Here is a 27777-nt window from a genome sequence, read left to right on the forward strand (position 1 = left end):
AGGTAGTTAAGTGTCTTTTAATTTTCCTAGTTTCTAGTTAAGTGTCTTCTCATATTCCTAGGCAGGTTTATTGCTTTCTTTTAATTTGGTCTTGTTTTTAGTTCCAAAGTCTTGGAACTGGCCTTTAGTTTTCTTGGGGTTAGTTTCAATGTTTTAGGGTTTGTTTCTATGTATGGGGGGCTGTTCCTAGGTATTGGAATTCCACTAGCTTGAGAATTCGAAAAGTCTATTTATTAAGATTCATGTAACCAAAGGTTCAACTGAACCTTTTCCTCCCCTATATAAAGAAATCACGGGATCCCTCTTTGACAACCAGAATTTAAAAAAAGAAAGAACTTCTCTTAAAGATTACATCCTGTGGAACTCAGGTGGGCTGTGGATCTCAGCAACTACATCCAAAAGTGGATCTCTTTTGGTGGACCTAGGTGGACTCCTAAGGTGGGCTCTAGTGGATCTCTATTAGCCAAAACTATCTTTAAATTTCTGTTTATCTTCTTTTCAACCTCAACCATCATCCTTACCATATCCACCATCAATCACATCTTCATCACCATCTTTCCTTTCATTCCCCTTCATTTGCAGCCTTCATCTTCATAAATCCCTCCAACAGTGGCCTTTCTTTACTTTGCATTAAACCAGATCTCGACCCTGGCAGCAGCATCTTTCCACCTCAAGGAAGTCAAACTCAGGATGCACAAATCAGTCCACAAGGCAGTACAGTAGGAAGCATTCTCTTTCTCTTACTGCATTGTCCGCGTATTTCACAGTCTGTAGTCCAAACTTGCCAAGGGCCCATGAAGGTGCCCATGCCATCCTAATCCACAAGAATAGCTTGATGAAGGCACATGTGCCCTCAAATGCCACAAAGCAATCCATAGGAAGCATAAAGACAAAATACACCTTTCATGCCCTTATCACAGTTAATGCACTCTTATCCATACAGTACCTATTTGTAACTTCCATTGTCAGAATCTTCTCCACTACCTCATAGCCTCATCTTGGGCATCACAAGTCATGGCCAAATGGTCACAATCCCTTCAACAATATCTTGGTCAGAACCTAGCCAATGGCAAAACAGAATATCTTACATTCATTGCCTAAATATAGTTTGAAAACATACATAGGATAAAGCATGTTTAATAGCACAATGCAGAAGCTTTTGCATTTGGAGTTTCTAAAAACCAAATATTTTCACTCCAAGAAAAGAATGTAAGAGAGAACGTAGAGCAAAGTATGTGAGAGAGAAGCATGAGAGTACTGAAACTAGAAGGAATTTTGAATGAAACAAGGAAAAGTACAAGCATAATCTCTCCCCAGTTCATAGATGATCAGGGAAATACATGACTCAATAAATTAAAAGCTATTGAGAAAATCTATGTTAGTAACTTTTGGTCGGTGCAGCAATGACCAATAGTTCGATTAGGTTGTTTGGAATTAAGGATGTAAACGGATCGGATTCGGCTCGGATAGTGCTATATCCGCATCTGCATCTGATTAGCTTTCGGACGGATTCGGATAGTGCTAAACAGATACAGACACGGATATGGACCGGATATTTTATCCGTTTACATGTAAATATAGCTTTTCGGATAGCTATAGCCTATCCATATCCGCATCCGTTTAGCTTTCGGATGGATTCGGATAGTGCTGAACAGATACGGACACGGATACGGAAACGGACTTCGGCTATTCATTTACACCCCTATTTGGAATATCTGGTGCTCAATATTAATAAGACTATGACTGAAATGCAACAAGGTCATCGAAATACTCACGTTTGCCAGCATTTCCTGATAATATCTGCAACAACTGGATCCATATCTTCAGGAATATCAAGACGGCGATGCTGGAATCCAACAGCACCAACAACTTGCATGGGATTCATCCCTCCCCAAGGTTGTTGCATTGTAGAGAGCTCCCATAATATAACCCCAAAGCTATATACATCACACCTACAAATTTCCACACCAGTCTCAAATTTGAAATCCAAAATTCATAAAGGCATAGTAGAAAAGTTCCTGGTAAATATAAGGAAAGAAATCATACTTCTCATCTGAAGGCTCATTTCTTAATACTTCAGGAGCCATCCACTCAGCCTAAAGAAATGAGGCATCAATGAATTAATTAGATCATTTGAACTAAGAGAAGCATCAACATCAATGAAATGATAGAAAAGAATATGAAGTACTTGAGAGAGATACATAAGAAAAGAAAAGAAAATGATATGGCAGATAACGGGTACTTCACAGAAGACATTAACATTGTTATTATCTTCACAGAAGAACAGTTTATAAATCAATTACCCCTCTTTAAAGCCAAAAGATGTCACACTATAGCTCTGGTGTATGTATTTCAAATTACACAATATTTGAGATATATATCTTTCTAATTGTTCAAATAAATGTGTTAGAATCCTACTTTGTGAACATGTCTAAATTTGGATTACTTATACAGGCATAAAGTAACCATAAGTCTGCAGATATGGACATTACTGCCCAGGGGAGACACGCATGGAGTTTCAGACAGCAACCCACTGAAATACACAGAAAAAGGGTCATGGTTAAGTAAGTTCCTTTTTTTCATTTGGCGTTACATATATTTGAACATCTTCACAATTGTTTATCCTGATTATCTTCAAGAGAGTTTTTCAATGCCACAAATTGCCCTCCAAATAAAAAGACAGGCCCAGGATTAACTGGACATTGATTTGTGCAAATAAATGACTGTAAGCTGCTTTAAGGTAATGCATGGGTGAAAAGGAACAATAATGCAGGACTGCACCATATAAGATTGCAGATGGATTAAAACAGGATGTAGTCATATGGTAAAGGGAATTCAATTAATTTACCAGCATGATAACATGAAACTAAAGGACAGAACAGAAAGTAAGGCGTAGGCACCAATGGCAAGGAAACTAATCCCAATACAGGAAAGGTTCAAAACAAGAATATAAATAAAGATTAATGCATTTAAATTTGCTTGAATTTATGGAGGAAAAAAATGAATGAATAAGGTAGCTTACCGTCCCAGCAGTTGACCTCGAAGAGAGAAATGTATTATTCTTCATTCGTGATAACCCAAAATCACAAACCTAAATGATTGGGAAACAATTCAACTCGAGCTAAATCAGGCTCAGATCTTATGTTCAACAATAACCTCATATGTGAGACAAGAATGCTACCTTCACAACCCAATTTTTATCAACAAGAAGATTTGGAGACTTCAGATCACGATGAACAATTACAGGTGAACAGTTGTGCAGATAATTCATCCCTCTAGCCTGAAAATCCATTTATACCAAGGAACAAGCATTATTACCACTGCAATAACCACGTTTACCACAAACTCTAGAAAAGAAAATAACATAAAAGAAGTTTAGGATTTAGGGAACCGTACAACATCCAGGGCCATCCTCAAACGTCTCCGTTCATCTAATTGATTGTTAGGCCGGTGAATTAATCTATACAAACTACCTCTGCAAAACATGAGTAATGCTTCAAACTTCAGAAAGACGAAAATGAAAACCTTGTGAAAAACAACTGATCTCTCTTTTAAATTAACCAAAAACCATGAGGGTCCCTAGTGCAAATGAACATCCATGCAGAACAAGGAAATGAATTCAAGAAGGTTTATGATCTCTAGCAACTACCTGTACTTCCAAGTTGCAAGAGTATTTCAAGGGGTTCCCCCACCTTCTTTTTAAATGAATCTGATATTATTTCAAGTCACTGGGTACATAACAAAAAATCTAACTCAAACAGTTGGAATTTAGATGATGGAGGTGAGCAAGGAAGAAGGAAGAAGATAAGAGGAGGAGGAGGAGAAGAAGAAGAAGAGAATTTGGTGGAATGTTGTGTGTTGGAGTATTGTCTCCACCACACCTATATTACTTCACTAATAATATGAAAGGAATTACATACACCTCCCTAGGGAGGTAAAAAATAAAAAAGAAAAATTACAATATAAGGCAACTAGACAACAAACTAGTTCCTAAAGTACCCTTATTACATAAACTCTAACACTCCCCCTCAAGCTGGAGAATAAATGCCATGCATTCCCAGCTTGCATCATAGGGCACTAAACTGGTGAGAGGTGAGCCCTTTGGTGAAGATGTCTGCCAATTGATCATCAGTCTTCACAAAAGGGGTTGTTAGAAGAACAATTAGAACTAAATGCTTGAATGATCAGTCAAGCTCTTTATTTATAATAAGTGAATGAAGTTACATAGGATAGAATTGCAGTACATAAAACAATAAATCCAAAAGTCCAGAATACCCTAGTATACATTATTCAACAGGGGTGGAAATGGAGCCAGAGTCAATCTTCTCCTTGATGAAATGTCGGTCCACTTCGATGTGCTTTGTTCTGTCATGTTGCACCGGATTGTGAGCAATGCTTACAGTTGCCTTGCTATCACAGTAGAGCCACATAGGTCCTTCAGTATCAAACCCCAACCCCTGGACCAATCACTTTAACCATATGAGTTCACAAACTCCATGAGCCATTGCACTAAATTCTGCCTCTACACTGGACCTAGCTACAACAGGCTATTTTTTGCTTCTCCATTTGACCAAATTACCACCTATAAATGTGCAATAGCCAGATGTAGACCTTTGTCTGAGATGGATCCAGCCCAATCAGCATCTGTGAAACCCTATATCCTCAAGTGGTTGTGTCTGGCATACAACAGTCCTTTCCCTAGAGAGTACTTCAAGTATCTGAGAATGCCGTATACAACCTCTAAGTGCCACTCTTGGGAGCATGTATAAACTCGCTCACTACTCCCACTGCATAAAAAATATCTAGGCGAGTCATAGACAAATAGATGAGCTTCCCCACTAGCCTTTGGTACTACCTTGCATCAACAAGAGAGGGGTCACAATCTTCTCCTAGTTTGTGGTTCTGCTCAATAGGAGAACTTGCTGGTTTGCAACCCAACATCCCTGTTTCTTTCAACAAATCTAGGACAAACTTCCGTTCACTGATGTGGATTCCCTTCTTGGATCTTGACACCTCAATCCCGAAGAAATACTTCAAGGGTCCTAGATCCTTGATTTCAAACTGTTGGGCCAGATAGGTCACCTAGCTATCTCATCCCAATCATCTCCAGTCATAACAATGTCATCAACATTGACAATTAGAGTTGTAATGATGCCATCACCTTACCTAGTAAATAAGGTGTGATCGGTTTGATTTTGGAAATACCCATTCTTCAGAAGAGCCTGTTTGAACCGCTCAAAGCATGCCTTTGGGAATTGTTTGAGACCATATAGTGCCTTCTTGAGAAGACACACTTTCCCTTCAACTGAAGGAAGCTTGAAGCCAGGTGGAGTTTGCATGTACACCACCTCTTCCAAGTCACCATGGAGGAAGGCATTCTTCACATCCACCTGACATAGCGACCAATCCCTATTAGCTGCCAATGATAAGAGAATCCTTCTAGAGTTGTGCTTAGCCACAGGAGCAAATGTCTCCTGATAGTCAATCCCATACACTTGACTGTACCCTTTGGCCACTGTTATCGAGATTTGTATTAGTCTTGATATTGGTGTCTAACACTAATATCGAGATAGGTGAGGAGGGTAGATCTGTCTACTATTTTATTTCCTTTTTATTTTATGTTTCCTATTTTACCCTTAGTGGTAATATACATATAATGAAGTTTAGAGGGAGATTACGCAGATCGTGTAACTCCCCAAGTTGCACATCGCCTCTTCTTCTCTCTCTCTCGATTTCCCTTCTTCTTCTTCTTCTTTTTCTCTTATAATTGACATGGTATCAGAGCTATAGGCACTGTTATGGCTCTCGGTGGGATTTTTCTTCTCCTTTCTACAACCTATAATTGAAGATTGAAGTGTGTGAGAAAACTTGAAGGCTTGCGGTTTCTTCTATCTTTTGTTTGAAGGGGTGGAACACCCTATACTGTATTTTGGGACTGTTTAGAGACTAGTTCATGGTATAAATTAAGAATTACGTCTCCTTTTCTGGTTATAGAGTTATTTTGTGGAGTTTAATGGAGTAAGGATTGCATTGGAAGCTGACGACTAAATCAACAGCACTTGTCAGGGTTCTCTGAGATCGATTTTTCAGGGAGAGAAAAATCAATTTTTCACAAGGTTTTTTGGATCGTATTTGTTTGATTGGATTTTTGGAGGTATACTGGACTGTTTTGGCTATTGTTTGGAGGCAGAATTTGGGAGCAGATTTTTCGTGAGAGCAGATTTTTTGTGGGAGCAGAGTTTTCATGGGAAGCAGATTTTTCTCTTGGAATCGATCTCTTGCCAGGGTTTTGTGATTCAAATTTTTCCTGATTTTTATCTCTTGTCCTTACATCTTTACTCCGTCGTTTGATTTTGTATAATGGGTGATACTTCGAAATCAGTGATGACTGAAGTTTTCTCCTCCTCCTCCAATCGTATTACTAAAAAGAAATTGGAGGGGATTACCAACTTTCAACAATGGAGGAAAATTGTTAAGTTGGTTTTGACGGGACGTGATCAGCAGGATCACTTATTTAAGATTAAACCTGATGATGACCCCTTATGTGACACTGTTGATGCTAGAATCTTGGGACAGATGCTGAATTCTATGGAACATCAGATTGTCGATTTGGTGACACACATCGAGAATGTTAAGGAGTTGTGGGAGTACCTTAATGTTTTGTATTCTGGACAAAACAATCTTCCTCGCATTTATGAGTTGTCCCAGGAGTTCTATAGGGTTGATCGAAAGGGTCGTCCTTTGACTCAATACTTTACTGATTTTAAAAGGATATAAGAGGAGCTTAATTCACTTCTTCCCATTACTTCTAATGTGGAAGAAATGCAAAGTCAACGGAAGCAGCTTGCTGTTATGGGATTTTTGGGAGGACTTGGGAAGGAGTTGATTCAGTCCGTTCCCAAATTCTTGGTGGTGACAAGGTAGCCACATTGTCTGAAACCTTTTCCAGAGTTTTGTGTGTTTCCCGTGAGAACACTACTGCTGTTGATACAACAACTTTGGCATCTTTTCCACCCAACCGTGGGCCTACTAGTGGGGCTGGTACTGGTGGTAGTGGTAATAGTGGTGGTGGTCGTGGACGTGGGGCTGGTTCTGGAAAACCACCTACTTTGGGTACTCAGGGTGCTTCTAATGGTTCAAATTTGGTGAGGACTTGTCACCATTGTGGTCGCCCAGGACATATCCAGCATTTTTTGTTGGAAACTTCATGGAAAACTACGTCAGCAACAATTTGCCAATTCTGCTACCACTACTGAGTCTACAGTTTCTGCATCTCCATAGCCTGAGGGTAAGACCATGAAGATGTCTGATGAGGAATATGTCTGGTTCATCTAGTTTCAGATTTCTCAGTCAGCCCAGCCTCCAACCGCCACCTTTGTTCAGACAGGTAATGCTACTGCTTGTATTTTGACTGCTACTCCTCGTCCCTGGATCACTGATTTAGGGGCTTTGGATCACATGACTAGTGTTTTAGGTATTCTTTCTTCCTTTGAAAAATCTTCTTCTAGTGTTACTTTAGCTAATGGTTCCTTAGCTGATGTGACTGGTACTGATACTATTCATGTTACACCTTCTTTATCTTTGTCTTCCGTTCTCTATTTACCTGATTTTCCTTTCAACCTTTTTTCTGTTAACCGGTTTACCAAATCTCATAACTGTTTTGTAACCTTTTTCTCTGACTCTTGTGTATTTCAGGATTTTACGACAAAGAAGATGATTGGTAGAGGTCGTGAGTCGGGGGGGCTTTACATACTTGAGGACACTTCATCTATGGCGTGTACCAGCGTGGCGTCACCCCACCAGATTCATTGTCGTTTGGGTCATCCTTCGTTGGTGAGTTTAAAGCTTTTAAATAATCGCTTTCGGTCACTTTCTAGTTTAAATTGTGAGTCCTGTCAGTTTGGGAAACTTCATCGTGTGAGTTATCCTCCTAGAGTCAATAAACGGTTTGACCAACCTTTTTCTTTAGTTTATTCAGATGTATGGGGTCCGTGTCCTGTCACTTCTACTTTGGGGTTTCGTTACTTTGTTACTTTGGTTGATGACTATTCCAGGGTTACCTGGCTTTATTTTATGAAAGATCGTTCCGAGTTATTTTCCATCTTTTGTGCTGGTGGATGAAATAAATAATCAATTTCAGACTCCTTTGTATATTCTTCGTAGTGATAACGCTAAGGAATATTTTTATACCCCTTTTGTTGAATTTATGGTTCAACATGGCATTATTCATCAGTCCTCTTGCACTTGCACCCCACAACAAAATGGTGTAGCTTGAGAGGAAGAATAGACATTTATTGGAAGTTACTTGTTCTCTTTTATTTGAGATGAAAGTGGCTAAATCCTTTTGAGCTGATGCTGTTTTGACTTCATGTTACCTCATTAATCGCATGCCTTCCTCTGTTTTAGGTGGTGGTATTCCCTTTTCTTTGTCGTTTCCTTCTAAGCCATTGTTTGTTTTACCACCACGAGTATTTGGGAGTGTTTGTTTTAGTCGTGATCATCATTTTCCAATTTGGATCCTAAGGCTCTCAAGTGTATGTTTGTTGGTTATTCCCGCACTCAAAAAGGTTATCGTTGTTATTCTTTTGAGTTGCGCAAATATTTTGTTACCACTAATGTTTCATTCTTTGAGTCTATTCCTTATGACAGTTCGTCTTTTACTGTGTCTGACTTGGATGATGATCTCCCCGTTTCCGTTGTTTAGTCTATTGTTCACCATGTTCCGCAGGATGCCTCATCACCGACACCTCCACCTACTGTGTTTCAACGTCACCAATAGAAAGTATGGGCTCCCCCCCTCCTGTGAATTCTGCCCCATTCACTTCTTCGCTGTCAGATCCTACAATAGGTAATACTCCTCCTTTGGAACCTCCTTCTGATCTTGATATTCCTATTGCTCATCGTAAGGGTGTTCGGGCCTATACCCAACACCCCATTTCTAACTTTGTTTCCTATGTTGGTTTGTCTTCCACCTTTCATTCTTGTTTACAAACTGTTGAAAATCATCTTGTTCCTAAGTCTATTGCAGAGGCATTGTCCAGTCCTGGTTGGAAGGCTGCTATGAATGAGGAATTGTTAGCATTGGAGGAAAATCAGACTTGGGATCGTGTTCCCTTACCCTCAGATAAATCTGTAATTGGCTGTCGGTGGGTGTATGTGGTGAAAGTGAACCCTGATGGATCCATAGTTCGAGAACTCACCGAGATCTTGCTAAGTTTCTCGGTTTTTGGAAAAGCTGAGACGAGACTGCCTACAAGTCTCAAAAATGCAATATCTCGGCGAGATCTCGGATCTCGGTTGGATCTCGGTTTCGACCCATTATTTTAACCCACCTACCACTTAAATACCTTACCTAATTGGACAAAACTCGACATATCTGGGCGAGATCTCGGATCTCGGATCTCGGGTTGACCCAAAGTTGAGGCTTCGAGTTGAAAAAAAATAAAAATGCACCAACTCGGCGAGATCTCGACTCGTCTCGATTTTTCCAAGAGTCGAGTTGGTACCGAGATCCGAGTTTTAGTACCTTGGATGGATGCTTGGCTCGTTTGAAGGCCCAACTTGTGGCGAAAGGCTATGCCCAAGTATATGGTGTTGATTACTTGGATACATTTTCTCCTGTGGCGAAGCTTACTTCTGTTCGCATTTTGATTTATCTTGCTGCTACTTACCATTGGCTTCTGTATTAGTTAGATGTCAAGAATGTTTTTTTGCATGGGGATTTGAATGAAGAAGTTTATATGGAGCAACCTCCTGGGTTTGTTGCTTAGGGGGAGTGTGCCTTGATGTGTAAGTTGAAGAAGTCTCTGTATGGGCTGAAACAGTCACCTAGGGCTTGGTTCGGCAGGTTTACAGAGGTTGTGTTAGAGTTTGGGCTGACACGGTGTGGTAGTGATCATTCTGTATTTTTTCGCCACTCTGGTGCAGAAAAAATACTTCCTGTGGTTTATGTAGATGATATAGTGATTACAGGAGATGATGTTTCTAGTATTGAAGGTTTGAAGGTTCACTTGCAGCAAAAATTTCAACCCAAGGATCTAGGAAAGTTGAAGTACTTCTTGGGTGTGGAAGTGGCTCAGTCAAAGAAAGGAATTTCTCTCTCACAGCGAAAATATGTCCTTGATCTTCTTTCAGAGACAGGAATGTTGGGTTCTAAACCTCTAGATACTCCTATAGATCCCAATTTGAAGCTTACTGCTGATGGTGGTGATGTCTTGCCAGATCCTGAGAAGTATCAGAGGTTAGTTGGGAAGTTGAATTACCTAACAGTGACTAGGCCTGATATAGCCTTTCCTGTTAGTGTGGTGAGTCAATTTTTGTCTGCTCCTCGAACATCTCATTGGGAGGCTGTTATACATATCTTACGTTATCTTAAAAAAGGCTCATGGACGTGATCTTCTCTATAGTGATCATGGCCATGGGCGGATAGAGGGTTTTTTAGATGCTGATTGGACAGGGTCTCCAGTTGATAGGAGGTCTACTACCGGTTATTGTGTGTTTGTTGGGGGGAATGTGGTGTCCTAGAAGAGCAAGAAACAGACAGTAGCTGCTCATTCCAGTGCAAAGTCAGAGTATAGGGCTATGGCACATGCTACCTATGAGTTGATGTGGGTGATACAGTTATTGGCTGAACTTGGTTTTGTTGATGATTCTCCAATGAAAATGTGGTATGACAACCAAGTTGTTGTCCATATTGCTTCAAATCCGGTGTTTCACGAAAGGACGAAACACATTGAAGTTGACTGTCATTTTGTTCGAGAAAAGCTACAACAAGGATTGATTTCTCTTTGTCATGTCCGTACATAAGAACAACTTGCACATGTGTTCACAAAATCTTTGGGGAGTGCAAGAGTGGATTATATTTGTAACAAGCTGGGCATGATTAACATCTATGCTCCAGCTTGAGGGGGAGTTTTATCGAGATTTGTATTATTCTTGATATCGGTGTCTAACACTAATATCGAGATAGGTGAGGAGGGTAGATCTGTCTAGTATTTTATTTCCTTTTTATTTTATGTTTCCTGTTTTACACTTAGTGGTAATATACATATAATGAAGTTTATAGGGAGATACACAGATCGTGTAACTCCCCAAGTTGCACATCGCCTCTTCTCTCTCTCTCGATTTCCCTTCTTCTTCTTTTTCTCTTATAATTGACAGCCACCAATCTTGCCTTGTACCTCTCAATTGTACCATCTGACCAATACTTGATTGTGCAGACCCACCTACATCCAACTGGAACCCTTCCCCTAAGGAGATCTACTAATTTTCAAGTACCATGTTTTCTCAAGAGCCATCATTTCCTCAAACATGGTTTGCCTCCACTTTGGGTTAGACATAGCCCCAGTGACATTCTTGGGAATGGAAGAAGTAGAGAAGGCAACAGTAAAAGCAACACCTGTAGGAGAGAGAGCATCATAGGAAACAAACTGAGCTATAGGATTAGTGCAACTTTCCTGTTCTAACAGCAATAGGAAGGTCTAAATCAGAAAGAAGAGAAGGGATGTCACCTGACTGAGGAGGATGTATCTCAAGATGTAGATCCAAAGAGGACTCGTGGCAGGTCTTCTTTTTTTTTCTTTCTCTTGTACAAAATTGGCACCTTCTCATTACCAAAACCACCACCTAACTGATCACCAATATCAACCACATTTACTTCTTTGTGTTTCACAATGTCAAGCATAAAAGAAGAAATAGGTAGGGGAGAAAGAAAGGGAATATCATCAGTAGCCTTTTCACTCCTACTATTCTCCCCCTGAAGAGGATGTTGATTAGGAGCCAAGAAGGGCACGGATTCAAGGAAGGTGACATCTTTGGAGAGGAGATGCCGATGGGAGGAAGGATGGTAGCCTTTGGTAGTAGAGGATACCCAAGAAAGAGGCATTTGAGAGCCTTTGGGTCAAGTTTAGTCTGAGAGGATTTGTTAACATGGACATAACAAACACACCAAAAGACCTTGGGGGGAAGAGAGAAAGCAGAAACCTGAGGTGACAATGTTTCCAAAGGAGATTAGGAATCAAGGAGTTTTGTAGGCATGCGATTGATGAGAAGGAAACAATAAAAAGAGCATCAGGAGTTGGGAGTGCAGAATGTTGTCTAGGTTGTGACGGACAACAAAAGCAACTTCAAGAAGGCCGATGAGAAGTTAATGAATAACAGTAGGTGTCGGTTCTTCTGGACCCCTTGTACAGCCCATTGAATTGATCTCATGTTGAAGGACATGGGGAAGTTAAAATTGGTACAGAGTGTGGTTGAGAGAGCGAGACAGGTAAGCACCTTTGTCTACAACCATAGGTTTGCACTGCAACTTCTAAGGGACAAGTGTGGTGGGGACTAGGTCAGGCCCGCGTCACTAAATTCGCCACAAACTACATTGCACTAAAGAGCTTTAAGACGAAGCAAGTCGACCTCAGATCTATGTTTGCATCTGAGGTTTGGTTTGGGTGGAGGGAGTCGAGTTCCCTTGGTGGTAGAGAAACACAGTCTACCATTGCATCTGAGGAGTTTTGGCAGAACCTGAAGAAGGTGGTGAAAGTTTTGGAGCAAGTGGTCAAGGTACCGAGGTTGGTGAACTCTGCTTTCAAGCTCACAATGCCACACTTGTATGATGTTGTGGGCATGATGAAGGAGCCCATACAAAATGAGATGCCATGTGGCAGCAGGACCTTCCTCAAGATTATTAAGGATCACTAGGAGCTTCACCTTATGCATCCACTACATAGGGCTAGTGAGTATTTTCTTTAATGTACCTACTAAACATTGAATTTTTTTAATTTAAAAAAATATATTACTATACTTTAATAATATCTATGTAAATTTTCAGCTTATTTTTTAAACCCCAAGTATCAATATAGCCATAGACTTGGGTTGAATCCTTATACAAGCAATGAAGCAAGTGGTTGCCAAGTTGGAGCCAAGTGATGTAATACAGTCTATTTGCAACAATTAGATGAGTTCTTTAGTTCATTAGGAATATAATAAGTAATTAATCCAACTGGTATTGGTTGCTAACATTAACATTTTTCCGAATGGGTATAGATTAAAACTTTAAGGGATGCCTTGGGGAGTTTTGGAACCCCCACTGCATTGACTGGCCAGGCAAATACTGATTCTGGTACGCAATTCCTTTTTCTCTTAAATACATCTGTATTAAGACTTGCAAAATGCAAATAACAAGTCTTATTTTTGTAATGTAGCTGAATGGTGGATGTTGTATGGGGGTGGCACAAGAATTGAGGAAAAAGCAATCAAGGTGCTCTCCTAGACATGTTTGCATCTGACTGTGAGCAAAACTGGAGTATGTTTTCGTTCATCCACTCTAAGAAGCTGAACCAATTGGGTTCCCAATGTCTGGCAGACTTAGTGTATATGCACTACAATATGGGGCTGACGATGCAGCATGTACACATGGGTATGGACAACGACAGGGACCCGATCGAGCTCACCGACATTTTCGAGGTGGAGTTAAGAGGAGAATCCCTTGGTGGAGTGGGTGAGGGATAAAGGTGAGTCGGTGATGGATCAGGCTGGGGGTAAACCTAAGGCTGACCCCCATATAGCTAGTCAGATGGGTGCTGATGTGGATGAGTTTATGGCTTCAAGGGCTCGCATACACTCATAGAAACCCTGATCGTTCGAGCCCCGCACCTGGCATGGAGGATGAGAGCCCTGATTGGTTCAATTCCAGTGGTCATACTCGCACACCGTCACCGTCTACTCGTGGAGATGATGGCGGCGACGATGATGATGGTAGTGATAGATATACTTCCCTTCAAGAGGGGATAAACAGGCAGAGGAGCAGGAGCCGGTTCAATTAATTGGGGAGACCCACTTTGATCATGCCACACAAGATATGAACCACGATGGATGTCCATCCTCCTCACATGCAGGCTACACGAGAGGGCCTCGTCGTCGGATCCAAACATGAGCAGGTTCATTGTAGTAACTTGGACATCGATGTAGATAGCTTGTCTAGCAGTGTTGGAGGATTGAGTATAAGGGATAGCACTAGACGTGGGCAGTGGTGAACCCCATCCTTTGTCGTAGAGAGCATCAGATCAGAGTTCAATGTGTATGGAGGCGGCTATGGTGGTTTCACTGGCATGGGGGAGCATAGATCTTCATCCATTCCCAGTGCTTATGAGTATGAAGCCCACTCACAGTCACAGACTGGATCGTTCTTTATGGACAACCACTTCTGCTATCCGGCCCACCAACTGTATAAGCTGGCAACACCATCAAGTCACAGTGGCTGGATTTTCACAATATGGTGACCTATACCCTAGGATAGGTTACCTCCAGTATGTAGATGGGGCCATTTATAGGGCAGGTGTGGAGGACTTCGAGCATTTCTTCCAGCACACTATGACGTGGCTTGCATTTGTCATATAGTCAGAGGAAAATTGGTGTCGGCACCATCGGTCCACGACAAGGCTCAATCCTTCCACCTCATAGTTCGTGGTATTAGACATTAGGATGGCCTGAGAGGGTCCACTTTGTACTCTTGTATACCACACAGAGGTGTATTGTTGGGACTTGGGTCACTATGAGTCTATGTTACATGTACTTTATACTATTTCATAATTAATCAATGGGGAAGGGATTCATGCACGGTCGCATGAATCACATTGACGACCCGTAAATAGGGGGCAGGGGTGTTTTGTCATTTCGATGGGACCTTTGTCCCCATCCAAGGCCTTGTGTGCGACTGTGCATCATGCAAGGCCGTGCACAAAAACTTTTGCCTAAATCAATATTATGTTTCTTCATTCATGGTGCATAATTTACTTTTCTTTTTTGTCTTCTAGTACTAAAACAATGTGTAAAATAGGCATTATTACACAAGGTATACCGTGCACAATAGGGTTTGGCGTATACTGCCAACCACGGGTGCAAATCCAAACCACCACTGTCTATGACTTTTCTTGCAATATAAAGATTTACATATGTTTATATAGGCTAAAATAAGGTTTCCCTGCTGCATCGGAGCTTAATATGGGCATTTGCCCCCCCCCCCCCCCCCAAAATAGCCTACCAAAACATACTAGTAAAAATGCACTGTTTCAGTGAAATTTCGCCCATTATGGTAGATTTCAGTCAGGCCAAAACAAGATCGAAATCCAAGTATATGAACCTGTTTGAGATACACATTCACTAATTTGTTTGGCATTGGAATTATTTGTACTTTAAGTTTGAAAGTAATCCTCAGCTTCCTTACCTCCCAACACAATGTCATCAGTAATCGCCAGGGGGAGAGGTACAGAATTATCTGCTCTCAATTAATGATGTTCACAGTTTATTCAAACATTAGAAAAAGTAGAAACAAGCTGAAGACAAGTAAACAACTTAAAAAAGTCCGAAAACAATAAAGTTAGCTAATATTAGAGCTTTGTACAAACATTCAGAGAAAAAAATGATTGAAGACAAAAACAAGATTGTAAATGATTAATAATTAGAACATAGTTTGGAATCATGTTATGCACACATACCGAGGAAGAAATTCCGTAACAATTGAAAGATTTGGAGCACGAGTCACTGCACCCATGAGGAGAACAACATTGGGATGCCGTAACCTTTTCATGATCCAGACCTTGGAAACAAAAATAACAGCCCAATTTTAGATTTTAGATAATAAATCACCAGTTAAAAAGAACAATACTAGCAATGATAAACAAGACAAAAAGGACAAACATTCATATACACTATAACAGAAACCACCTCATGATGAAGAAATATGAAGGTTCTCCAACATCATTACGACACAGCAGGTCATCAGAATTATTCATAAATATACCAGTACGTACATAATGTGATAGTGATTCATAGAAGGTTGATCAATGGATGGATAGAAATAAACTAGAGAGGTCATCACTATTCATCAACATAAATATCACTTTTTTTGTTCTTAATCTGGCAACAGGATTAGATCTAATATTGATGTAGTTCAAAAGAACAAGAAGTCAGGCAATAAACTGGGTCATCAAACTAGACCAAGAATGGATTAATTGACTTAATTTGAGGTTCATCAACATAAATATCACTTTTTGTGGTTCTTAATTTGGCTACAGGATTAAATCTAATATTGACGTAGTTCAAAAGAACAAGATGCCAGGTAGCAAACCGGGTCATCAAACTAGACCAAGAATGGATTAATTGACTTAATTTGAGTGCCCAATGGGTTGTATCATGTATGGGCCATGGGCTTATATTTTTTTAGTTTTCTATTGTAATGGGCCAATTAATGTAAGACTAGATTAGGGTTAACCTAGCCCCAATTAAACCCACAATAATTCACAGGAGTCAACTACCATTAACCCCAACGGTAAGGTCGGTAAGGTATAAACCAGACCCAAAAATCAGATTTAGGGTGCAACCAGAAACTCAGATTTCAGTCAAGTAATGGAACTGTAAACAAGGTCGAGTGCAGGCCTAAGAATGCTCAACAAACCCTCCAAGTAGGGGCTGATTTGAATGGCCAGAAACAAGACTACCAACAGAGCACCAAAATTAGAACGTATAGAACTGGGTGTAAAACAAAACCAACAGTGGGAATGGATCCAAACTTGGATCAAGTGGAGCTTGTAGTGATGGCGAGCCTTACTAAAATTCACAGCCAATTCCAATGGCTAGGTTGAGAGATATGAGGTGACACCAAAATATAAAGTTAAGCCCTGCAGGCCAAGCCAGCCAACAACTTGAGTTCAAATCTGGACCGAGTGGAGACCTTGATACATGTGGTTTGTGCTCCAAAACTCAGCAGATTCTGATGGTGGAATAAGGAGATATGCGAGCTTGAAATCTGCAATAAAACCCAGGACAGAACTGTAACCGTAGGGTGTGTAGTCTCCCTTTTGTTGAATCAGCAACAGCAGCAACAACTTGGAGTATGGAGAATGATTGCAACCTTCAAGGATCTTACAGCCATGGAACTAAAACTCGCAAGATCTCGAACGAGATCTCGGTTTTTCCCAAGGTCGAGACGAGATGGCATACGAAACAAAAAAGTGCAATATCTCGACGAGATCTCGGGTCAACCCAGATCTCGACCCAACTCACCTTACAAAACTTCCAGATCTCGAGATATCTCAACCGAGAGACTGTTCCATGATAATACATACACCTATCTATGCAAACTTTGGTATACAGACACAGGACAGACACTTTTTTTTTTTCAACTTGAAGGCTGGTTTCGGTGGGTTTAGACCTAGTTTGGGTCTGAAACTTGGTATTCAACCTATTTTAGGATATTTAAATACAATGGCACAATCAGATTTTGCAAAAACAAAGTCCAAATAGGAGTTTCACTTAGTGGGAAACCAGGACAGACACTTACACCATAAACTAGGACAAACACTTATTTATGTCTAATATCATTTAAGTAAATGTTTTTGTATTTCATTCACTTAAGATATTATTCATAAATAAGAAAATACCCCAAATTTGAATCCAATAAAAATATTTAAAAAATAAAATTCCAACAGGAAAATGAGTCAACCCCTCAGTTCAAGAACAAAAACTGGATTTTTGGTGGTTGGTGCAATTTTCAACTTTCTAATGTTGGGGTTTTTTCTAAAATATAAAAATTCCATAAATCTTAATATGGTAAAACATTGCTAAAAACCAAAAGTGCGGTAAAATATTATTTGTTTTGATATCTAAAAAAATATTTTCATTTAAAGTGACTTCACAGCATTCGCGCTCACCAAATTAAGTTTGACCGGTACATAACTTCTTCAAAGCTTTCCAACAAGTCCAAGTTTGCTTAAATCTGATTTATATTGAAGGAGTTATGTACCGGTCAAACTTAATTTGTTGTGCGCGAATGCTGTCAAAATCACTCTGAATGAAAATATTTTTTTAGACATCAAAACAAATGAATAATTTACCGCACTTTTGGTTTTTAGCAATGTTTTACCATATTAAGATTTATGGAATTTTTATATGTTGGACTGTATGGACCAGAATACCGTGGGGGTATTCTGAACTTTTCACTATGTCCTACCTTATGTACAGCCATGTCGGCTATGTTAGGGACAATTTTGTCCATGTAACTTTGACTCTTTATTTTTTTTTTTTTTTTTGGTGAATAAAATATATTACCAAACCCCAGGAGGGGGCCGGAGGGAAAAAAAGGGAGGGGACATACAAAGAGAGGGGGGAGGGAAGAGAGGAGGGGGAGGGGAAAGAGAATCAGGCCATCCTAGTAAGGGGAGGCCGCAAAAGAAAGAGATCTAAACCCCAGGTAACAACAATGTGCCTGTTCCTTTGGGGTATCAAAAAAAGAACTCTGGGGGAAGGTGTTGAGCTTAGAGGAGACATCAAAAAAGATGTCTTTCCAAATCAAGTCAATAGATCTAGATTTGGAAGTCCATCTCCTAAGATTCCTCTCCATCCAAATGTGATGAACGGCAGAGCCAAAAACCAACTTTCCTACTATATCACAGAGGGTGCTGCCTTTGAGGGTCGAGCTCAACCATAGGCATTCTCTATCAAAAGGTAAGTGTCTTCTGCTGCGAGGCAAAATGGATAAGAGGGATTTTTTCCAGATGGTAGAGGTAAAGGTACAAGCAAAGAAAAGGTGGGCAGTGTCCTCAAAACCATTCCAGCAGAAAATGCAGTAGGGGGAGACAGGGATGATTCAATGAAGGAGGAAAGCTTAGGTCGGGAGGCAAAGGTTAAGTGATCTCCAAGTCGAAAGGCTATAGCGAGGGATGAGGCCTTTGAACCAGACAAGATTGTGCCAAGGGACGGGGGGGCTAGGGTTGCCAACAAAGTTCCAAGCCGAACTAAAGGTAAAGAGACCTGAGGGGGAGGGGAGCCAAACAACCTTATCCTCGAGAGCTGGGGGGAGAGGGCTAGGGGTGGGAGAGTGGGCCAGATTTGAGAGAGGATAGGGGTGGGAGGGGATGGGGGGAGCCAAGAGCCAAGAGAGATGGAGGATAAAGGGGCAGATTTGGGGATGCCAGAGGAGTACATCGCTCTTGGACCAAAAACATTATAGAGAATACCAAGGGGGTGCCAGGGGTCTAGCCAAAGAGAGGTCCTAGAACCAACAACAATGACTGAGGAGGTGGCTCTAAGGGCAAAAGGGTGAAGGAGAAGAATCTTACGCCAAACCCAGAAGGAGTCCGAGTGAATGGGGACAGTCCAGATGGAGTCCTCTTTTAGGAGATGGGAATAGAACCAGTTGACCCAGATGGAGTCATGCCTAGAAGAGATTTTCCAGATAAGCTTTAGGATTCCCGCAGTATTGGAATCCCGAATGCGGCATATGCCTAAGCCCCCTTTAGCCTTAAGAAGGCAAATGGATTTCTAGCTGAGAGGATGCAGAAATTTAGAGACTTCTTTTCCTTTCCAGAGGAAGGCACAGAAAAGGTTCTCCATGAATCTAATAGTGGCTTTGGGAATGCCAAATATCCCACACCAGTATGTGTAGGAAGATTGGAGGACCGATCTGATGCATTCAAGCCTTCCCGCATAGGAGAGGAGTTTGCCCTTCCAAAGCTGGAGACGCTTGCGGATATTGTTAAGCATAGGGGTGCAGTGGTGGCTGGAAAGCCTAGCAGGAATGAGGGGAAGGCCCAAGTACTTAACAGGGACGGCTCCAAGAGAGAAGCCAGTAAGACGCAAGAGAGCATCTTTGTCAGAGTCAGGGATGCCGGCTAGGAAAATTTTGGATTTGAGAAGGTTGATACAAAGGCCAGAGAGGACCTCAAAGAGGTGGAGGGAAGACATGATGGCGGAGATCGAGGAGAGGGAGGCTTTTGAGAAAATCATGAGATCGTCTGCAAAAGCGAGGTGGGTGAGGTTGAGATGCTTGCATTTGGGGATGGGGGAGATAAGATGTAGGTCCGTTTTGGTTTGAAGACTTCGAGAAAGGACTTCCAAAGCAAGGGAGAAAAGAAAGGGGGAGAGGGGGCAGCCTTGACGAATACTGACTTTGGAGTGGAAAAAGCCAGCAGGGGAACCATTAACAAGGACAGAATAGGAGGAGGAGGAGGTGCAGGCGAAGATCCAACGGACAAAAGCAGGGGGAAAGCACATTTGGGAGAGCACATCACAAATGAAGTCCCAGCGGAAGGAATCAAAGGCTTTGTGGAGGTCAATCTTCATAAGGGCAGCGGGCGAATGAGATTTGCGATCAAAACCACGCACGATAACAAAGAATGATGTTATCCGCAATACTTCTCCCAGAGATGAAGGCTGATTAATTGGGGCTGACCAGGGAGGGGATGACAAGCTGAGTCCTATTGGCAAGGATTTTAGCAATGAACTTGTAGAAAAGGTTGCAAAGGGAGATAGGTCTGAAATCAAACAAGGAGGAGGCTCCATCTTTTTTAGGGATGAGACAGAGGAAGGTATGGTTGATCTGGGTAAGCTGGCTGGGTTTAAAGAAGAAGCTACGAATGGCTTTAAAGAGTTCTCCTTTGATGGAGTCCCAACAGCTGAGGAAGAAGCCCATACTGAATCCATCCGGGCCAGGAGCTTTGTTGGATTTATGGGAGAGAATAGCTTTGGAGATCTCATCATCAGAGGGAATGGCCAGAAGGAAGTCAGTCATGGAGGGGGGGACAAACTTATTAATGGGGTTCGGGGGAATTGGGGAGGGAGGGGTAAGGATGGGATTGAAGAGGGAGGAGAAGAAAGAGGCCGCTTCAGCCTTGATGTCAAAGACGGAAGAGATGAGAGTACTGTCCCTGGAAATGAGCTGGGTAATAAAGTTGGAATTCATCCTAGCTCGCAGGGAGCGATGGAAAAACACCGAATTAGAGTCTCCCAACTCCAGTCATTTGATTCTGGGTTTTTGGCACACGAAGCTTTCTTCTTGGAGAGAAAGAGAGAAGAGGTCTTTAGAGAGTTTTTTTTTTTTCCAAAGCAAGCCCAGGGAGGAGAGGATCCGATTGGAGCCAGGATTGGACACAGGCTAGATCGGACCGGCAAGAGGAAACTAGGGATGGAATATTACCAAAAGTGGACAAATTCCAAAGCTTAAGAGCAGCTTTAGTGCGGCAGAGCTTTCTGGCAAAGGCAATAAAAGGGAGGGAGGGGCAGAAGATAGGAGGGCGCCATGCTTGGAAATAGGTGGGGAGGAAGAGGGGGTGGGAGATCCACATATCAAAAAATTTGAACGGCTTTGGACCGAGGAGTAAGGTTGAATAAAGAGGTGGCAAGGACAGTGATCAGATAAGCCCTGGAGGATTAAGTTGGCATGGGAATGGGGAAAGGTGGAGAGCTAGGCTTCATTAACAAGGAGCCGATCGAGCTTGCATGCAATGTGATCAGTGCCTCTCCGATTATGCCAAGTGAGAGGAGAACCTGACCATCTAAGGTCATTAATACCGAGATCCTCGATGCAGTTATTGAAGGCATTGGCAAAAGGAAGATCGAGGGCACGAGCTCCAACTTTTTCAGATTGGAATCTGACAAAGTTGAAGTCGCCACCCACTCCCCAAGGGGAGGAATCCATCCCAGTTTTAAGATTAGAGAGATCATTCCAAAGGGCCAAACGGTCAGCAGCCAGATTATGGGCATAGACCACAGAGAGGAAGAGGGAGGGGGAGGAATTGGGGAAGGAAATATGAAGATGGAGGAGCTGAGAGGAGGAGTGGGAGATGGAGATGTGAATTTTAGAGGGGTCCCAAAGAATCCAAATACGGCCATTAGGAAAGTGGTTATAATTGGAGAGGAGGGACCAAGAGGGAGTAATGGAGGCAGCAATGCGTGAAGCATTCTCTTGGATGACACGGGTTTCTAAAAGGGTGCAAAAGGAGGGGTGAGTGGATTTGATAAGAGATCTAATGTCCTGGTGTTTAGCTAGGGAGTTGAGACCCTTAACATTCCAAAAGAAACCAGCAAACATGGGGAACTAAAGAGAAAGGGGCAAAGATCTCCTAGGAGGGACACTACGGTATCTCCGACGGGAGTAGGCAATAGCCGGGCAGCGAACATAAGGGTGGTAGGGGGGAGGGTCTAGCAAGACCCGGGGTAGCGGGTCTGGAAGGACCCGGGGGAAGGGGAGCCAGCTCAACGGAAAAGGTAGAAGTCTCGGGGAGGTCAGAGGGAAGGGGAGGGAGGGGGATGAGGGAGTCAGAGGAGGAATGGGTAAGGGCAGGCTGGGGGGGGGCGGTGGAGGTGAGCATGATAAAGGTGGGCTGGGGGGGTTACGATGGGGAGGTTGTAAGCGAAAAAGGATTTGTTGGGGATGGGGGCAAATGGGCCAGGTTAGAAGAGAAGAGTGCTTGAAGGTTGGAATGGGTTAGACTAGGGGAAACAGATGGAAGATGGGCTTGGTTAAGAAGGGGAGATGGGCTTGGTAAAGGTGTTGTTTTAAGGGCCAGGGAGATGAGCCAGATGGGATTTAAGTGGGGAGTGGGCTTGGGAAGCTGGAGAGAATTCGTACTAGAGGAGGGGTTAAGAGGACACGTGGATGGGGGGAAGAGGTGGGGCCCAGAAAGGTTAAGGGAGAAGGGTTTGGTAAAAGAGGGGTAAAAGGGAATAAGGGGAAGAAAGAAAAGGGGAGCGACTACTAAAAGGGGAGAGGGGTTGGGGGGAGGGGGAGAGTTTACCAGACGATCGCAGCAGAGAGGTACTCCTTGCAAGAGAAGACCCAATAGATGAATCGCAAACCTGAACATCAGCAGCATCAGTGGCAGTAGGAGTCAGGCTGGGTATAGCGTGATTCAGCGACACAGTGGAGGAGGCAGCAAGCGAGGCGAATCTTCCATTATCAGCAAAGAGATCATCTTGGGCTTTGCCAGTCAACAAAGGAGATTAAACAGTCGGCAGGAGGGGAACCTCGTCTCCAGGTGCAGAAGCATCAGCAAGAGCAGGCTTAGCCTTCATGATAGAGGACAGAGGAGCAACAGCATAGGATGAAGAGAGGTTCTTGTCCAGGTTGCAGCGCAGAGGAGCAGGCTTTGAAATCGATGAGACGTCACGATCAGCAGTAGCTAGGGGGGCCTCGGGACCAGCAGGCGGAGGCGACACATTCTGATGGCGAGAACCAGCAGCGATGGGATCACGTCGGTGAAGTCTCCGGCTACGGCGAGAGGAAGATCTTCCTCTGCGAGAGAATCTAGGGGATCAAGATGGCGGCGAAGCAACAGAAGGCTTGGGGTCTGTCTAAGATCATTCAAGCATTATTCCCCAAAAACTGTTTTGTTAACATGGCATCAGAGCCAACACTTTTTCTGATTTAGGTTTTCAAAACCCACCATCCTCCCATCGATTTTTCTTCTCTCTCTTTCTTCTCTCGATTTTTTTCTCGCCTCTTTCTCTTTGGTTCTCATCCCTCCCCATGGGCAGCACTAATGAGGTGATCATATTATCTAGTTGCTGCCCTCCTCCCTGCCTCTTCTCCTTTTTTCATGTCCTAAGCTTTGCTCGATAGCTGCTCGAACTACCTCTGTGGTATTGAAGAATTCCAGAATTTTTGAAGAACAGGCCCCTACCATTGTTGAAGGCTGATTTTCCCTTATTGGAGCTTCATCTGCACCCTTGCTCAACATCTATCCAACCTCTACTAGTTGTTTGAAGACCCCTACTCCCAATCGATCTCCTTCTTCAGGGTTTTCCAAAACCCTGACATCTATCGATTTTGGGTTTAGGGCTGCTTGTTGCTGCTATAATTTTTTGGAGGAGTTTCTACCACCAAGCGAGTCATCTACTGGTTCCTAGCCAGCCCATATCCAGCTCTCCTACAAGTATTTTTTGAAGCACATCCCCAACATCGATCTCAACTTTCAGGGTTTTCTTCAAAACCCAGACACCATCGATATTTAGGCTAGGGTTCTTCCTTGCTGCTGTTTTTTTGGAGGTGTTTTCCCCATCCAAGAGGGCCACTCGACCTTGCCTTCAGCCCTTATATTGGAGTATTAGTTGGGTTTATCTTCATAGCAGCCCCTCTCTGCAATTATGGGTGACTCTGTTACTTCCACTGCTACTTCTGATCATGATGGCCTTGGCAAATCAGAATACCACAGTTTTCCTCCTAATCCCATCAAACTAGATGGTACAAACTACCTACTGTGATCTCGGTCTACCTCCTATGCCATTGCTGGCTGTGGCCTTACTGAGTTACTGGCCATATTGATGGTATCAGTACTATGCCGGTTGCAGTTGGTCCTCAAACTCGATGGCTTGCCAACAATGGGGTTCTCATGTCATACTTGATTGGTTCTATGACTTCAGACCTTGCACATGGGTTTCTTCTCCTTGATACAACTTCTCAGATTTGGTCGGCTTGCAAGGAAACATACGGGCAGCTTGGCAATGATGCTCAGGTTTATGAACTCAGAAAGAAGGTTTTTCATACTACTCAGGGACACTTATCGATCTCTAAATACTATGCTACTCTGCGCAGCCTCTGGCAACAGTTGGATCACTTTTCTGATTACCACCCTACTACAACTGCTGACATAGCTGCCTATAAGAAACATGTGGACAAAATCAGGGTCTATGACTTCTTAGCCGGGTTGGATGTTAAGTATGACCAGATTTGTGTTCAAGTGTTGGGCCATTCTCCTTTTCCCACACTTGAACAGTCCTATGCCTTGGTCTCCTCTGAAGAAAACCGACGGGCTGCTATGTTACACCCTCCTATTATTGAAAGATCAGCCCTACAGACTGCTGCCCCGGCTCCAACTGCACCCGTTGGAAATATCTCTCTTGGTAGTTCTACTCCAAGCACTGTTACTTGTAAGCATTGTCACAAACCTTACCACACCAAGGACAAATGTTGGAAACCTCATAGGAAACCAGCTGACTTTGAAGCTAAACGGGCTGCCAAGAAGAAGCCAAAAAACAAAGCAAACCACTTTGAATCTGTTACTACAGCCCCGGCTACAGACATTAGTCTATCCCAGGATGATCTACAAGCATTCCTACGTATGCTAAGGACTTCCGCTACTGCTGCCTCTACCACATCCGCTGCTACTACCAATTTCTCTGCTTCTTCAGGTTCAAACTTTGCCCAGTCAAGTATTCCATCTGGTGGTCATTGTGCTTCTGTAGCTTCCCATCCTTGAATCATAGATTCTGGAGCTACAGATTGCATGACTAGTTCCTCTAGCCTATTTCATCGATATTCTCCCGCTTCTCGGAAAGACAAGGTTAAAGTGGCTGATGGTTCCCTTTCTTCTATATCCAGAAAAGGAATCATCAATTGCACTTCCTCCCATTGCAAAGTAACTTTTTTTCCTTCCCATTGTGTTTTTCCGGATCTAGCATCTAGGAAGATGATTGGATTGGGTAAAGTGCATGGTGGATTGTACCTGTTCGATAATGGCCATCTCTCTCGACCACCATTACCTTCTCCGCTACACCAAAACTCTTTGGTCTCTTCTGAACTTTACCAATGGCACTCTAGATTAGGTCACCCTCCATTAGGAATTTTAGCGCATTTATTTCCTGCTTTGGTCACCAAATGTAATAAGTATGAATTTTTTTTGTGAGGCTTTTGTTCTGGCCAAACAGACACGTTCTACTTATTCTTTATCAAATAAAAGGAGTTCTTCTTGTTTTCATTGGTGCATTCCGATGTTTGGGGGCCTAGTCATAAACCTTCTCATTCTAGTCATCATTGGTTTGTTTCCTTTATCGAGTGTCATTCTAGAAACACATGGGTATCTTATGCACACAAAAAGTCAGGTTTTTTCATGTTTTCAGCATTTTCATAAAATTATCCAAACTCAGTTCAAGACTACTCTCAAAATTTTGAGAAGTGACAATGGAACCGAGTATAAGGAATCCCAATTTCAAAAATACTTTGCTGATAATGGGATTATTCACCAGACTAGTTGTGTCGATACCCCGGCCCAAAATGGTGTGGCTGAAAGGAAGAACCGCCACTTATTGGAAGTGGCCAAAGCATTGATGTTTGCTCGACATGTTCCATCCCAATATTGGGGTGATGCTGTCCTAATTGCAACTTATCTCATTAATCGATTGCCTTCCCGAGTACTCGATTCCCATAGTCCTACTGATGTTTGACTTGGGAATTCTTCCTTTGTGATTCCACCCAAAGTGTTTGGCTGTGTATGTTATGCTAGAGATACAAAATCTCATGGCAAATTTGAACCCCGTGAGTTAAGATGCATTTTTATAGGTTATTCCCCAACCCAAAAAGGTTATAAATGTTATCATCCTCCTTCCCGTCGTACTATGGTCAGTATGGATGCCATTTTTCATGAAACCCTTTCCTATTGTTCTTCACCACCTCTTCAGGGGGAGAGTTCTGGTGAAGATGTGGTTCCTTCTCTTGAGGTTCCCCTTCTTTTACCTCCTATGCCTGTTGTCCAGCCTTCTATGGCTGCTGTCCAGCCTCCTACGGCTGTTATCCAGTCTTCTATGGCTACTACCCAGCCTCCTATGGTTGCTGTCCAGCCTTCTATGGCTGCTGCCCAGCCTCCTTTGACTGCTGCCCCTTCACCCGAAGAGAATCCTTTACAGGGGGAGACCATGGAAACAAGTAGTGGTGATGTTCCTATTCAGGGGGAGTTGACTCCAGTACAAAGAACCATTAGTAAATTTCATAAGAGAATTGACGACTCCAACATTATCACCTATAAAAAGAGATGTTCCAGCAAAGGGCAGCTTCAATCCACTGTAGCACCAATACCTATCCAGGTGCCGACTCAAGATCCAGATCCTTCTTCTCCTGGTAAGCCTTCTTCCTCCAACCTACCTATTGCTCATCGCAAAGGTACTAGGACTTGCACTCTGCATCCCATATCTCGTTTCGTTTCTTATAGTTCTCTTTCTCCTTCTTTTCATGCCTTTGTAACTTCTCTTTCTTCTGTTTCCATTCCTAAATTGGCAAGAATCATCTACAGATGGAAAGTGGAAGGCAGTAATGTTGGAAGAAATGAGAGCATTGAAAAAAAATAATACGTGGGATCTTGTGGCTCTTCCTCCAGGGAAAAAACCAGTGGGATATAAATGGGTGTTTGTAGTCAAACAGAAAGCAGATGGAACAGTGGATCGGTACAAGGCACATTTGGTTGCAAAGGGTTTTACTTAGATATATGGAGCTGACTACCAGGAGACCTTCGCACCAGTAGCAAAACTCAACACTGTAAGGGTATCTTGTGCTGTGAACCTTGGATGGGATCTTTAGCAGTTGGATGTGAAGAATGCCTTCCTCCATGGAGAACTAGAGGAAGAGGTATATATGGACATTCCTCCATGTTTTTCAGGTGATACTACCAGGGGCAAGGTGTGTAAACTGAAGCATGCTCTCTATGGATTGAAGCAGTCACCTAGAGCTTGGTTCGGAAGATTTCATAAGGCTAGTGGGATACAAGCAAAGCAATGCTGATCATACCTTGCTCATCAAACGAGTTGGTGATAAGGTAACTATCCTTATACTCTACGTTGATGATATTGTAGTGCCCGACAATGATGGTGATGAGATCAACAAATTGAAGCTCTTCCTTGGCGGTGAGTTTGAAATAAAAGATCTGGGAACTCTAAAATATTTTCTAGGGATAGAGGTTTCTCGATCTTCAAAGGGCATCTTTCTTTCTTAAAGAAAATATATCCTAGATCTATTGTCTGAGACTGGAATGTTAGGTGTCATCCTTCAGATACTCCCATAGAAGCTACTACTAGACTTAGGGAGAAAGAAGGTGGACCTGTTGACAAAGGTTGTTATCAGCGATTAGTGGGCAAGTTGATCTATCTCTCTCATACAGGACCAGATAGCCATTGCCGTGAGTTTGGGTAAGCCAGCTTATGCATGATCCTTATTCCTCTCACATGGATGCAATTCTTCGCATC

General features: G+C 42.5%; 1 protein-coding gene across 2 annotated transcripts in view; it reads right to left on the reverse strand.

The window, feature by feature from the left end:
- Positions 1 to 27777, reverse strand: part of LOC122650237 (probable serine/threonine-protein kinase SIS8) — an 86942-nt gene that overhangs the window by 4852 nt on the left and 54313 nt on the right. Inside the window, exons 7-13 of one of the 2 annotated variants that reach the window (XR_006331400.1) lie at positions 15489 to 15589; positions 3397 to 3475; positions 3182 to 3280; positions 3023 to 3091; positions 2047 to 2096; positions 1776 to 1952; positions 947 to 1059 (exon numbers count right to left, since the gene is read on the reverse strand). Coding sequence is in view for 1 of the 2 variants with exons in the window: in XM_043843586.1 (XP_043699521.1) it covers positions 1776 to 1952; positions 2047 to 2096; positions 3023 to 3091; positions 3182 to 3280; positions 3397 to 3475; positions 15489 to 15589 (575 nt within the window). In the remaining variant the exon portion in view is untranslated. The remainder of the gene's footprint in view (positions 1 to 946; positions 1060 to 1775; positions 1953 to 2046; positions 2097 to 3022; positions 3092 to 3181; positions 3281 to 3396; positions 3476 to 15488; positions 15590 to 27777) is intronic. The other variant, XM_043843586.1, reaches the window with a different exon arrangement.

Source organism: Telopea speciosissima, chromosome 2 (assembly GCF_018873765.1).
Source record: "Telopea speciosissima isolate NSW1024214 ecotype Mountain lineage chromosome 2, Tspe_v1, whole genome shotgun sequence".
Lineage (NCBI taxonomy): Eukaryota > Viridiplantae > Streptophyta > Magnoliopsida > Proteales > Proteaceae > Telopea > Telopea speciosissima.